This window comes from Convolutriloba macropyga, chromosome 13 (genome assembly GCF_964194025.1).
Source record: "Convolutriloba macropyga chromosome 13, txConMacr16.3, whole genome shotgun sequence".
In the NCBI taxonomy this organism is placed as follows: Eukaryota; Metazoa; Xenacoelomorpha; order Acoela; family Convolutidae; genus Convolutriloba; species Convolutriloba macropyga.
In genome coordinates, this window is record NC_134480.1 from 36,083,064 (window position 1) to 36,097,855 (window position 14,792).

A 14,792-nucleotide genomic window follows, 5' to 3' on the forward strand; every position below is an offset into this window, starting at 1 on the left:
TCATTGTTAAAACTCTTGAAGCTTTTACCCCGAAAGCAAAATTGGATTCTGTCAAGTATACCTATTCAAAAACATGTTCATAACCAATTTTTGTCTCTGAAAACGGTCCAGAATAATATCTGCATGACCTGAACAAAATTCATTGGCCCTTGAAGATCGATTAATTCAGAAAATCACAGAAAAAGGTTTAATGAATTTTAATGAAGTTTTAATAAAGATTTTTTATGAAAATTTATAGAATCAATTGCAAATTTTAATGAAATGTTGCTGAAAATTGTGTTCTCAATATCTTCAGAATCATTTTCTCTGGAGGATATCCAGTAGCTCAATTGAAACAATTCTTAAGAAATTTATTGGTTCATAAAGATCGATAGGCAATAAATTAGAAAAAAATTCAAACTTCAAAGATGGAATTTCGTTCTTTTAAAATGTAGATAACGATTCCATTGCCCCTTGCCAACTATTTAATAACATACTATCAACCTCTGGAGGAGGTTACCTGGCTACTAAGGCAAGAAAAACTGATTGAAAGAAAAATATTCTAAAAAAAAAATTGAAAAAATTTGCAGAATTTATCAAAAAGTTTATTAAATTTGAAATGTTTGATTGTTGAAAACAAATCCATTGACACTAACAACCATGCAGACCGTGCAATAGGTTAACTGGCACTTGATAACGGACAAATATCAAAAAATGACAAAATACTTAGGAAAACTTTAAAAAAATTGACAAATTTAGAGACATTGAAATAATGAAAACCAATCCATTGTTACTAGAAGCTATGCAGTGCCCTATCATCAAACCTTAAATTAGATTCGCGGGCCCCTGAGGGTGGAAAAACTCGGAAAATGACAAAACCCTTCAAAAAATTTGAAAAAAATTGCAAAAACTATAACCATTTTGCGTGTTTGTGTTTGCAATACCAAAACACATAGCTCATAAAATGGCCATAGCAAGTAATTTCTTCTCACAAAAAAACTTCAACAACCTTTAAAAACTTCAATCTAAGACAAACCAAACAAAAAACTCAAAACAATCACAAACAATAAGAAAAAGCCAACCATTTTGAGCCCTAAAAATGACCTTTTAACCTTAAATTAAGGCCGTCCCAGCAACTGCACCCCTCTATGCACTTTAAGGACTACTAAAGACCACTTTGGGCCTCTAATGAAACTAATTGCCCGCTGGGCTTTACCTGTTTATCCCGTTTTGAAAGATCAAATTCATTGGAAAATGTGTGAAAATATCTGAAAAAAAAAACACCGCGCCCCAATACAATTCAAATTCTTCGAATTGTAAAAAAAGGAGAGCGCCTAAATAATAGCCGTCTGAAAGGCTGACGCGGCTATTAATAAGTAACACAGATTGATACAATTTCTTTTGGTGCATTTCCCTGTATAACCCCACCCCCACCGCGCGAAATTATAGCCCACTTATAGCACGCTTACGGTATTAGGTGGAGGGTGCTCTATACGTTATATATGAACCCAACTGGAGGCAATAACTTTTCAAATGGTAGTTAACTACCCCAAAAGTTTTGTTCTTTTGTTCACAGGGGGAGGGAGGGTGAGACAAATTCGAGAGGACCCGGGCCGAGGCGTACACCCGTATTCCACCGTTATTAAGCGAGAATAAGTGTGTAAAGCCAATTCCACTCTTAATTAGCAGGGATAAGAGTGTAAGAGTGTAATTTTGAGAAAATTACACTTTAATGTACACTCTTTACACTCTTTAGTACACCCTTATTACACTTTTAAAAATACACTATAATTACACTCTTTATTCCACTCTTTATTACACTCTTGAGCGAATTAGGTGAAGCAAATGTAGAACTTAATGAAAATCTTTTGTTAATAGCATTTCGAAAAAGACAAGTTAGAAAGTCTATTTTAGCCCGTTTTTTTGCCCTGATACTTAACTTTTGAAATTGTGTAACTCTTGAAACTTTTGAAACTCGAGTTATATATCAACAAACTGAGAGAAGGAAATGGATAAATGGAATCCACAATCCTAGATAGCGTTTGTTTTCCATGGCAATTTCATCACAGTGAGCCCAGTGTTTCAGCATTGATTTGATCACGCCAGGGTTCTAAGCAAACGATTTCATATACTCATATTATCACATTAATCCAAATTGAGTTAAAAATTGGTTTAAAAAAGGTTTTTTATGAGAATATATAACGATCTATCAATCATAACAGTTAAAGCATAAATTGACAAAAATATGTCAAAGATATCAAAAATCATTAAATTTATTCCCATTTATTGCCCAATTTAACCATTATTTTCCCAGTAAAAAAATCGTAAAACCATATAAATTTTTTTTTACGAATTTTACAAGAAATTATCGGAAATTTATCAAAAAATTTGGACATCTGACCAGGAATCGATTAATATCAGGTTCGCCAAATTAAACTAAGACAGGAAAACTAAACAAAAACATAGCTGGCAGATTGCCAGAAAATAGCCACAATAGATTCGTAGATCGACAGTCTAAAAAAACAGTAAAAAAGAAAGACCAAAAAATTCCTATTTTCATTGAAGGCTGATCTGTTATATTTTGATTAAAAATCTGTACAAGTTATTGCTGCCTCTATTAGCTGATCTCAAATAACCTTCATTTAGAGTAACACACACCTATTTGACCTTATCTCTTTGAATTAAAGTAAATAAAAGTCAATTTCAAAGTGATGAAGTCATTTTTGTGAGTGAGGTAAGTCAAGTGTGACCAAAAATTTAATCACGCGCATGAACAAAAAAACTCGCTCCACTAAGAGCGAAAAATGACGTCACACATGCAATTCAGTTGAAATTGCATGAACGAATGAACAAAAAGTGGCTGTGACGTCATATGGTCGTAACAAAAATCATGACGACGAAATAAAAAAAAACAAGAGAAGGCCAATAATAGCCCCAGCTATCGCTGTACGGCTATTAAAAAGAAGCCAGCACTTAAAAACCCAAAAAATATTAAAGTGTAACAATGAAAGCGTTGAATTTTTGTGACATCTACGTTAAACGTGTTGAAAAGCGCCACGTTATTAATAGTTGATATAGCTGGCAGATCAAATTGCCAGAAAACAGCCGCAATGGATTTGTAGCCTCGTAGCTGTCGTTTCGTTCCGGTCAGAATTAGAGCTAAGTGGTCACAATTGCTGAGCAGCATCCTGGATGATGGTGCCAAAACACCAGATGACGAACTAAATTGGCCGAAATTCTTTTCAGTTTCGAAGTGCATCCTGCGTGCGAACAACCGAGGAGATAAAAAGCATTAACGAAACCAAGATCAGCTGCACTCCAATCGCGTCGATCGATGGAACGCGGGCGATTATGCAAGCCTTTGGACAGAAGTTGTCAATAAAACAAGCGAAGAAAATTTAAACAAACGGAATAGAAGAATTAGCCAGCAGAGCTAAGAGTCTATGTTTGCAAGGTCAATTTGGTCACGCCGCAAAAAATCCGGTCACCTGAGGGACTTGCGCCTAATAGCTCAGCTACTCTGAAAGCACTGGAAGAGCTATATGCCAAAGAAGCGCCTCCAAACTTTCTCCAACCTGATAGTATTGCATCAAGTGCGTATCAATTTAGCGATAACATAGTTTTTGAACAACTTAAAACTTTCGGACAAGAATATTTTCCATGGTGGGAGTCGACTTTGCAACTTCTAGTTTTCTAGCCTTGTTAGTAAATAAATCACATAGAAAAAAAATGAAAAAAGCAAAATGAAAAAAAAAGTTTTCTACTTTACAGTAAAAAAGCTCAAAATCAATTTGTCTCAAAAGTTCTGTAAAAAAAACCCATATACGAGAAATTTTTTTGGGCAGTAACAGTCCTTAAACTCAGAAAAGGACAAAATATTAAAATTTTGGAAATAATTGCAAATTTTAAAAAAACCTTACAAAAATCCAAGATACTAAAATCTTAAGAACCATTTGATTGTCTCAAGAGACTATTCGGTATCCCTGTTTCACGCCTGAAACAGTTTCACAGGCTCGCAAAGGTCCATGCACGTGGAACATAAAAAATTCAGAAAAAATTGAAAATTTTAGGTTTTATCCAAAAATTATAAAATCTGGAGTCATAAAAAATGTTGACCACCATCCCATTAACTCTACAAAACTATGCTGCAGCTAAATATCAAACTTTTGAGGAGGTCCCAGGACCTCTGCTGCCGGAAAAATTCAAAAACATGAAAAATTGTCTAATTTCGTGATAATAAAATCTTGAATAACATTTCTCTACATCTAATAATTATGTCTCCAAAACAGTTTGAGCTGACAGAGAGCTGAAAGGCTCTAAGATCACTCAATGCCCGCTTAGTGCTAACTGTTAATGCCCTTTTTGAAGACAAAAAGTCAAAAGCGTCAGATGAACAATCGGTCAAGCAAAAAACTGGATAAAAAAGTCCAACAGGACTAATATAATTGCCACAAAATCTGTTTGAGAGCAATTAGAAAGTCAATTTCAAAGTGACGAAGTCATTTCTGTTAGTGAGGTAAGTCAAGTGTGCCCAAAAATTTAATCACGCAAATGAAATAAAAACTCGCTCCACTAGATGCGAAAAATGACGTCACGCACGCAATTCAGTTGAAATGCGTGAACGAACTAATCAAAAAGTAGATTTGAAGTAGTTGTGACCTCACATGGTCGTAACAAAAATCTCCACGATGAAATAAAAAACAAAGAGAAGGCCAATAATGGCTCCTGCTATCGATATGTGGCTCAAGATGATGAAAGCTAAGCTCGAAATTCATTTCGTTTAAAATTGAAAAAACGTTAATGAGGTAAATTACCTCAAGAGTTCAAGACCGAGCTTCAAAACCCGGTGAGATAGTTCTTGATCACCCCCCCTCTAATGTCGTACCACCGGTAGCCCCTACAGATAGATGCTATTAGGCGCCAGTGGATTCTGCGACATTTCAAAAAAGTAGTAGAGTACTGCAACAAAAGTTACCACAACGAGGAGGACTATTCAGGGAAAATTTTTTCTTAAAAAACTCGTAGGCAAGACATTAAAAAACGTACTGGTCGACAACAACACAATCAAAAGTCTAGGCATCGAAAAGAGAACCTTCGGTTCGGGAAAACAATTCGTTTTTACGATTTACAATTCTCTCGGATGATATAAATACAGTTTTGAACATGGGAAAAACGATTTACTTTTAAAGAAAACTGTTACGAACAATAGTGTTCGTCTGCAATTCCAGTCTCAATAAAATGCAAGCTCACAAGACATCATTGATGACTCTGCCGCAACAAGTGATGCACATACTGGTTAGACGCAAAACTTCTAAGAACTGAGTGTAAAAAAGCAATTCCACACAACACCATGTACCACATTTTTCATCCCCTACACTGTCAATAAACTCTATAAAGTTCAAGTGTTAGACAACTCCGGGAGTGAAACCAAAATTAGATATAGTGGTTAGGGCTCAGAGAGCACGACTCGTGGTTCAATGCAAAGTCAATTTGGTCCTACTTGAAGCACAAACATAATTCGAACATTCGCCAAAAAATCCACAAAAAAAATCTGATAAAATTGAGCTACTCGTCGCGTCCTGTGAACGAAACCAGCTTGATGATAATTTCTTGGAAAAAGTTGAAAAGAAAATACAGAAAAAGAACAAAAACTGCCCTGATTGCGGACAATAGTAAGTTCACTTGCTCCAGCATGTTGTTTCATTCCTGTCAAATTTAGAGCTAAATGGTCACAACTGCTCACCAGCATCATGAATGATTGTGCGAAAACATCAAACGACGAACTAAATTGGCAGAAATTGTTTTCAGTTTCGAAGTGCATCCTGCGTACGAGCAACCGAGGATGTAAGAAGCATTGGCGAAATCAGGATCAGCGACTCTCCAATGGCATCGATTGATGGAATTCGGGTGAATATGCAAACCTTTGAACAGAAGCTTTATCAATGAAACAAGCGATGAAATGTTACACAAACGGAATAGAAGCTTTAGCCAGCAGAGCTAAGAGTCTATGTTTGCAAGGTCAATTTGGTCGCTCCGCAAAAATGCTGTCATCTGATGGACTTCGCCTAATAGCAAAGCTACTCTGAAAGCACTAGAAGAGCTATATTGCAAAGAAGCGCCTCCAAACTTTCTCCACTCTGATAATATTGCATCAAGTGCGTATCAATATAGCGATAACAAAGTTTTTGACCAATTTAAAACTTTCAGAATAGAGTATTTCCACGGTGGGAGTCGACTTTGTTTTCTAGCCTTGTTTGTAAATAAATCAGATAGAAAAAAACTGAAAAAAGCAAAATGAAAAAAGTTTTTAACTTTGCAGTAAAAAAAGCTCAAAACCACTTTTTGTCTCAAAAGTTCTGTAAAGAAACACATATCCGAGACATGAAAATTTTTTGGCCAGTAACAGTCCTTAAACTCAGAAAAGGACAAAATATTTAAATTTTGGAAATAATTGCAAATTTTAAAAAAACCTTACAAAAATCCAAGATAAAAATCTTAAAGAACCAAAATCTTGGATTTTAACTAAAATCTTAAGAACCATTTGATTGTCTCAGGAGACTATTCGGTATCCCTGTTTCACGCCTGAAACAGTTTCACAGGCTCGCAAAGGCCCATGCACGTGGAACATAAAAAATTCAGAAAAAATTGAAAATTTTAGGTTTTATCCAAAAATTATAAAATCTGGAATGAATTATAAATTATAAAATCTGGAAAAAATGTTGACCACGATCCCATTAACTCTACAAAACTATGCTGCAGCTAAATATCAAACCTTTAAGGAGGTCCCAGGACCTCTGCTGCCGGAAAAATTCAAAAACATGAGAAATTGCCTAACTTCGTGATATTAAAATCTTGAATAACATTCCTCTACATTTATTAACTATAAGTTCGAAAAACAGTTTGAGCTGACAGAGAGCTGAAAACCTCTAAGAGCACTTGATGCCCGCTTAGTGCTACCTGTTAACCCCCTTTTTGAAGACAAAATGTTAAACGCGTCAGACAAAAATTCGGTCAAGCGAAAAATCGGACAAAAAAGACCGAAAGGACTAATATAATTGCCACAAAATTCGTTTGAGAGCAATTAGAAACTCAATAACAAAAATACGAAGTGATTTCTGTGAGTAAGGTAAGTCAAGTGCGTCCAAAAATTCAATCACGCAAATGAAAAAAAAACTCGCTCCACCAGATGCGAAAAATGACGTCACGCACGCAATTCAGTTGAAATGCGTGAACGAACTAATCAAAAAGTAGATTTGAAGTAGTTGTGACGTCACATGGTCGTAACAAAAATCTCCACGATGAAATAAAAAAACAAAGAGAAGGCCAATAATGGCCCCTGCTATCGCTATGTGGCTCAAGATGATGAAAGCTGAGCTCGAAATTCATTTCGTTTAAAATTGAAAAAACCCTATTGAGGTAAATTACCTCAAAAGTTCAAGACCGAGCTTCAAAACCCTGTGAGATTGTTCTTGATCACCCCTCCCCCCCTCCAACGTCGTACCACCGGTAGCCCCTACAGATAGATGCTATTAGGCGCGAGTGGACGTTTCAAAAAAAGTAGTAGAGTACTGCAACAGAAACTAACACAACGAGGAGGACTATTCAGGAATCATTTTTTCTTAAAAACTTGTAGGCTAGACTTTAAAAAACGTCCTGGTCGACAACAACACAATCAAAAGTCTAGGCATCGAAAAAAGAACCTTCGGTTTAGAAAAACACTTCGTTTTTACGATTTACAATTTTCTCGGATGATATAAGTACAGTTTTGAACATGGGAAAAATGATTTACGTTTTTAAAAAAAATTGTTAGGAACAATAGTGTTCGTCTGCAATTCCAGTCTCAGGATAATGCAAGCTCACAAGACATCATTGATGACTCTGCCGCAACAAGTGTTGCACATACTGGTTAGACGCAAAACTTTCAAGAACTGAGTGTAAAAGGGGCAATTCTACACAACACCATGTACCACATTTTTCATCCCCCACACTGTCAATAAACTCTATAAAGTTCAAGTGTTAGACAACTCGGGGACTGAAACCAAAATTAGATATAGTGGTTAGGGCTCAGAGAGCACGACTCGTGGTTCAATGCAAAGTCAATTTGGGCCTACTTGAAGCACAAACGTAATTCGAACATTCGCCAAACAATAACAAAAAAAATTTTGATAAAATTGAGCTACTCGTTGCGTCGTGTGAACGAAACCGGCTTGATGATAATTTCTTTGAAAAAGTTGAAAAAAATACAGAAAAAGAAAAAAAATGCCCTGATTACGGACAATAGCATGTTCACATGTTCCAGCATGTCGTTTCGTTCTTGTCAAATGTAGAGCTAAATGGTCACAACTGCTCACCAGCATCATGGATGATTGTGCCAAAACATCAGATGACAAACTAAATTGGCAGAAATCGTTTTCAGTTTCGAAGTGCAACCTGCGTACGAGCAACCGAGGAGGTAAGAAGCATTAACGGAATCAGGATTAGCGACTCTCCAATGGCATCGGTTGATGAAATTCGGGTGAATATGCAAACCCTTGAACAGAAGCTTTGTCAATGAAACAAGCGATGAAAAGTTACACAAACGGAATAGAAGCTTTAGCCAGCAGAGCTAAGAGTCCTTTTTTGCAAGGTCAATTTGGTCGCTCCGCAAAAATGCTGTCATCTGAGGGACTTCGCCTAATAGCCGAGCTACTCTCAAATCACTAGAAGAGCTACATCCTAAAGAAGCGCGCCAACGTTCCTCCAGCCTAATAATATTTCATCTAGTGCGTATCAATTTGGCGATAACTTAGTTTTTGAACAATTGAAAACTTTCAGTAAGTACACTGCAGCTGGTCCTTCCAAAATGTACCCAGATCATCTATTGCACGCATTAGATTGTACAGCTTCCACGACCACTCTGAATCCGCCCTTAAAGCAATAACAAGTTTTGTAAATACTGGAAGCAAGGGTAAATTCCCTTCATTTATTTCAAAAGCCCTCAGCTTTGCATCGCTCACCGCTCTGTCCAAAAAGAAAGGAGGAGTACGCCCAATAGCTGTCAGTGAACTCCTGAGGTGCCTTAATGCTAAGTGTTTAGCAAAAGAAGCAAAATCAGAAGCAATTGATTTGTTCGACTCCATTCGGCTAGGGGTTGGAGTCAGCGGAGGTGCGGAAGCAATCATCCACTCTGCGAAAAGATCCTCAACACTGACTCTAAAGAAGGAGTGCTTCGGATTGATTTCCGAAATACCTCTAATTCGGTTAAGAGTTCACCTTTACTGCAAGCAGCATGCAGTTTCATACCAGGTGCTACAGCCTTCATAAATTTTTGCTACTCTCAGCATGTTCCACTACTGTATAATAACGCCAGTCTCCAATGTTAATCGGGTGTTCAACAAGGACATCCCCTTGGTCTACTTCTCTTTTCGTTGACGTTATGGCCTGTTATGGAAAAAATATGAGACGCAGTTCCAAATCTTACCCAGCACACTTGGCACTTGGACGATGTTTTCGTTGCAGGCTCCGAAGATCAAATGCAAACCACGCTCGATATCTTAGCCCTTGAATGTCCAAAAATGGGTCTGTATTTGTGGAAAGACAAGAGAAAATTCTGGTCAATTGTAGACCTACCCTAAGTTGATCGAGAAGCTAAAAGAAACATGGGCAATGGTTCTGAAGTACTGGGTGCCGCTGTTGGATCACCAGAATTTGTTTCTTTTTGCTTGCAGAAACGTGTTCAAAAGGTTGTGCCGCTCCTGGAGAACTTATCCGGATGATCCTAAATGTGCTTATATTATACTTCTTTATTGCTTAGGGACACCAAAGTTAGTTTAATCTCTACGCACTTACACCCCGAAAAGAGATCTGATCGTTCTTTTAGAAGTCTTCGATTGCAGCCAACGGGATGGGTAGATCAAATAATAGGTACTGTCACCTCTGACAATGCATGGAAGCAGTCAACCTTGCCGATAAACATTTCTGGCCTCGGAGTACGACAATCGCAAGAGAAATAGAGGGACGCATATGTGGGCTCAGCGTTATCTTCTGATGGCTAGGTTCAGAAAACTACAAACCAGCGCGCTTCAGATAGTGGAGTTTTTATAGAGCTCTATACAAGCCTTGAACCTTTCAACTTGACTTACTACACACAGATGAAAATTCAAGAAGCTCTAGATACTGAAAAGCTTTCTGAGCTGCTAAGAAATCAGTCTCGCCAAACAGAGAGAAAGCAAGACTGCAATCACTCTGTTGGCCTCAATCCGGCGCATGGCTTGCGGCACCTCCAGTTCCTGCCTTAGGTCTCCATCTCTGTCCTAGTGAATTTCAAATTAGTGTCAAGTACAGACTAGGGATGGCAGTTTATGAAGATGAAAAACAGGCCCTGACTGCAGGTCTGGGACCCTTGACATTTTCGGTGACCACGCCGGCATCTGTCACGGAAGAGGGGATGCAATTTCACGGCACGACAGGATTCATGACCGTAGTGCAACAGCTTGCTCAGCAGCTAGCTTTTCCCTAGTCATCGAAAAACGGAACGTGATTGCTGGAAACAGTTCTCGCCCTGGCGACAAAATTCTGCTATAATGGAAATCAGGTCGTCCAGATGCTCTAGACGTCACCGATACTTCTCCATTGCAACCAAACATTATAAATCATGCAGAAAGGTCTGGTTACGCGAGAGAAGCAGCCGAAGAGCTAAAGAGTGAACAACTCGAAAATAGTTTCTTTGAGCAAGGAATTTTGTTTGTTCTTCTTGCTTTTTAGTCATTGGGCGGTCTGTCAGTTCCTCTCAAGAAAACGTCAAAGCGCATAGCTCTGTTAGCTGACAGCAGGAATTATCAGCCGCAAGGACATGCTATCGCTTTTGATAGACTGGCTCAGTCGGTTTAGGTTGTGATTGTACGAGGGTCGGCCTCAATGTTACTTGCACGAGTCCCGTAGAACCAACCTTTTCAATGTTTTTGCGCAATTTCTGTTTTGAGCAATCATTGTGATTTCCAAGCAGAGTGGAGTCATTTTAGAGGTGTCACCAAATGAGAGGGGAACTTCGTTTTTGTAAGTATTGTCGGGGAGAACGGAAATAATTTTCAAGAGTTCAATGAAGATTGAAAAGAGAAGAATTCTGAAATTTAAGGAGAACAAGACTGATGTTATAGAGAGCAATTGAGAAGAATGAATAATGTTTCAACAAAACAAACACTTCCTTATTTGAACTTTTAATGATCAAAAACTTTTGATTCCGAATCAAAGTTTGATAACAAAGATTTGTACTAGTCCATTATATTTTCTATTGGAAAAAAAATTAATAGTTATATAGTTTATTATAGAATTATTTATAGTTTTAGTGCTTTCCAAATCAGTTCCTGCATAAAGTCTGTGCTCAATTTTTCACGTTGATCTTTAAAATTTAACGTTTATTTTACTTCCGGTTACTTTTTGGGGTCGGAGTAAGCCAATTGTTGGTTCTCGTAGCCAACTAATGAGTCGCTTCTGCGTGTGACTTTCATAAGGGAAGAACATTCTTTGACAACTTTTCTGACTGAACGGTACCACATGTTATGAGCACACCAAAACAAGAGTTCGGGAATGAGAAGAATTTAGTCATTTTCCTAACAGAATATTTCGACAATTAAAATCTAAAATTTTTCAGATTCCGGATTCCTAAAATTAGTGTTTTTGAGCAAAAATTGAAGCCGCAAAAATGTTTTTTGGTCAGATGACTGTTAGGTGTTTTGGCCCGTGATTTGGTTTTGGCGTATAGAAGCAATAGTTCTCTATTGCACAAAGAGTTCATCTGCTTGAACTTTTGGTCTTACATGGCCAGGAAAAATTGCACTATTTCCTAAAAATTTTTTGATGTTATTCACAAAAGCAGATGACAAATTGTCCGAGACAATCGTTTCTGTCAGGTCAAAATGTTGTTTACTTCTAACCAAGTTTGTTGTCAGCGTCTGCTTGTTTATACATTGCTTGAACCAGTCATAAAGTTTCAGGTAATTTTTGTCGAAGTAAAATAGTTTTTTCTGCTGTTTTGTTCTGTTAATAAGCTGAGAAAGAGCCCTAAATTTCAAAAAATGATCACTTCAATCGGATATGGCTGCAGAAGGCTCGGAAATATATGTGTGGCAAATCAGGCAACTTTTAGCATTGTAATTTTCCAACGTATTTTTGCCAATAATTGCCAGAGTTTTCATTGAATTCCTACCAAGAAGGATATGCAATGTCGGAGTCTGATTTCAAAAGAATACCATTTATGGGAAAAATAACAAACGTTTTTACAATTTTAAGGGAAGCAACAGATTTTCAAGAGGTCAGTGGTTTAAGTCTCATAGAAAGAGGTTTATGCGTTGAAAGATTGCAAGAGTTACGAGTGAAAACGCTTAATTTATGTACAATTTACGCCCATAAACGCTAAAAACTTGTAGGAATTACTCGTAGAAAAGCCAAAATTATACAAGATCTACAGTAAATACACAAAATCTATACTCTGTAATATCATCGCTTAAAAATGTTGATTTTATTCAATGCGTGTAGCGTAGATCTTACAAAATTTTAACGCAATCACTTAACAAATTAAAAATTTTTTTATTTTAAAGTGCTGACTTCTTGGCCCGGACAGCTGACTTTCCTTTCTGATGCGCTAGATTGCTAAATTCAACAAATATTTGTAATGCATCTGAGACACCATATGATAGATGTGCAAAATCATTATTTTTTTGGTACGTACAAAAATTTTTGGTCTGGTTCCGTAGAACCATAGCAAGGTTTTTCTCACCTAGTGGTTTTGCTGGTTTGTTGGATTGTAGCTTATTTGGTTTAACATGGGTGGACCCATAAAGTTTAAATTACATCTGAATCTCAAATTCGTGATTTCTTAAGAAATTTTTTTAAACTTTGCTTTAGATTGTCTGTCGTAGTATAAACTGACAAAATTGATATTGGGCGACTCCTGGTTAGACTGTAGCGTTAAACGCTTGTCAGAATTACGAATAAAGAAGCTAAACTTTTGTAGGATACCAACTCTTAAAGGCGAAACTATGTCAGTTTTATGCCTAGAAAGAGGAATATTATGAAAGGTAGGAGCTTACTTTGAACGCTTTGACACAAAAACTAATTAGAAAAATTGCGGCGAATTTTTTTACTCATCAACTGCAGACACCGTTTGTCATGCAAAGTTTTGTCGAAGCGAGCATTATAAAAGCGAAAAAATACCTAATATAACAGTCAATTAGATAAGTCATGTCTCGGCTGTTTGAGAGCAATCAACGTTGTACAAAAAATAAGTACAAAAAAGACTTATTTAGTCTAATAATTCGGAAACCAAAATAAAATCTGAACACACAAACACGCATATATATATATATATATATATATATATATATATATATATATACAAACATATATGTATATATATATATATATATATATATATATATATATATATATATATATATTATATATCTGTGCGTGCGTGTGTGTGTGTATGTGTGTGTGTGTGTGTGTGTGTGTGTGTGTGTGTGTGTGTGTGTGTGTGTGAGTGCGTGTATGTTTGTGTGTGCATGTGTGTGTGCATGTGTGTGTGCGTGTTTGTGTGTTCATGTTTCATTTTGTTTTCCAATTTTTTAGGTTAAATAATATTGAATACGTATCAGTTCTTCTCTTCAATGTTAAGAACAGGTTGGCAATGGTTCATTGACATTCAAGTTGGACTTTTTTCTCAGATGAAAAATTGATTTGCGAAGTAGAATTAACCACTGCTGCAAACAATTTTGTGTAGTTGTTTGTCCCCCTCTTCGTTGACCAAAGGGAAAATTGAGTGCGACTTTACAACAATTTAAAGAAAATGAGCAAAATTGAATGGAATTTCTTGGGTGGAAGTTTACGAAATGACAACTTTGTTTTTACTGAGAATCTTACCTGAAGTTCATCAATTTTACCTTGGAATTTTCCGTAAGTGAACGCTCCGTTTTCTTGAAACCATAGGTAGACTAGACGACTAGTGCAGAGGATCAACTTCATAGAAAATGTTTTCGAAATTTGTTTTTAGTTTGAATTAATATTGCTTATATAAATTTGAATTTTCACTTCGTGAAAATAGGGGATGCTAACTTAATTTTGCCGTTCAGTATACATAGAAAACTTTTTTAAAAAAAATGATTTTGACTTGGAAATCAAATGCACAACAATGTTTTTTACAAGAAGGGCGTTAACAAAAGGGAAACATAGTAATTTTCTTGATTTTAAAGTTTATCGGTGTCGAGTATTCGGTCCGTTTTCTTTGCAAAAATGTCAGAATTTGCTTTGGCGAGAAAAGAACAGCAATCCTCGATTAATTTTCCCTCTCTGAAAAATACTGTGGATGAACAGAGGTCTGACCTCAATGTAGAATAGGTCCTCATTTGTGACTTTGGCTGCAATGTATGCCTCGTAGTCGGAACAGGTCTTGATGAGCTCTTCATTTTCAATCCTCATCAACTCAATTGTCTCTTTTCTCCGACTGTTCACTTCTTCATCAGACGAATCCATCTCTGATTTTTATTGCTTTAAACAATGGTAACTCAAAAAAAAGGAACTGTTTTATTCCGCCGTGAGCAAAGTTTTGTTTTCATATGCTTGTGTGAACAAACTAATGTGTGATTTTTTATGATGTGTCAATATTGCCTGATAATAGTTTGTAATAATCTTTACACTTAGGTGTATTATATTGAAATGAAGAGTGTTGAAGTACCAAATTTAAGTACTTATATTCTAACGGGACGAGGAGGGAAGGTGAAGAGCGTTTAGTCCATGATTTACATAAGAAAGGTAATAAAAATCTTAAAGGTAGATACACT

At 36.6% G+C, this 14,792-nt stretch overlaps 1 protein-coding gene across 3 annotated transcripts in view; it reads right to left on the minus strand.

Annotated features, from left to right (window-relative positions):
- The window catches only part of LOC142352284 (uncharacterized), a 48,390-nt gene extending 33,834 nt beyond the window's left edge, over positions 1-14,556 (minus strand). The window contains exons 1-2 of one of the 3 annotated variants that reach the window (XM_075404785.1): positions 14,335-14,556; positions 2,011-2,089 (exon numbers count right to left, since the gene is read on the minus strand). In XM_075404785.1, the coding sequence (XP_075260900.1) occupies positions 2,011-2,089; positions 14,335-14,484 (229 nt within the window). In that variant the 5' untranslated portion in view covers positions 14,485-14,556. Of the gene's footprint in view, positions 1-1,975; positions 2,090-14,334 lie in introns of all 3 variants that reach the window. The other 2 variants (XM_075404786.1, XM_075404787.1) reach the window with 2 other exon arrangements.
- Between the last annotated feature and the right edge of the window lie 236 nt (positions 14,557-14,792).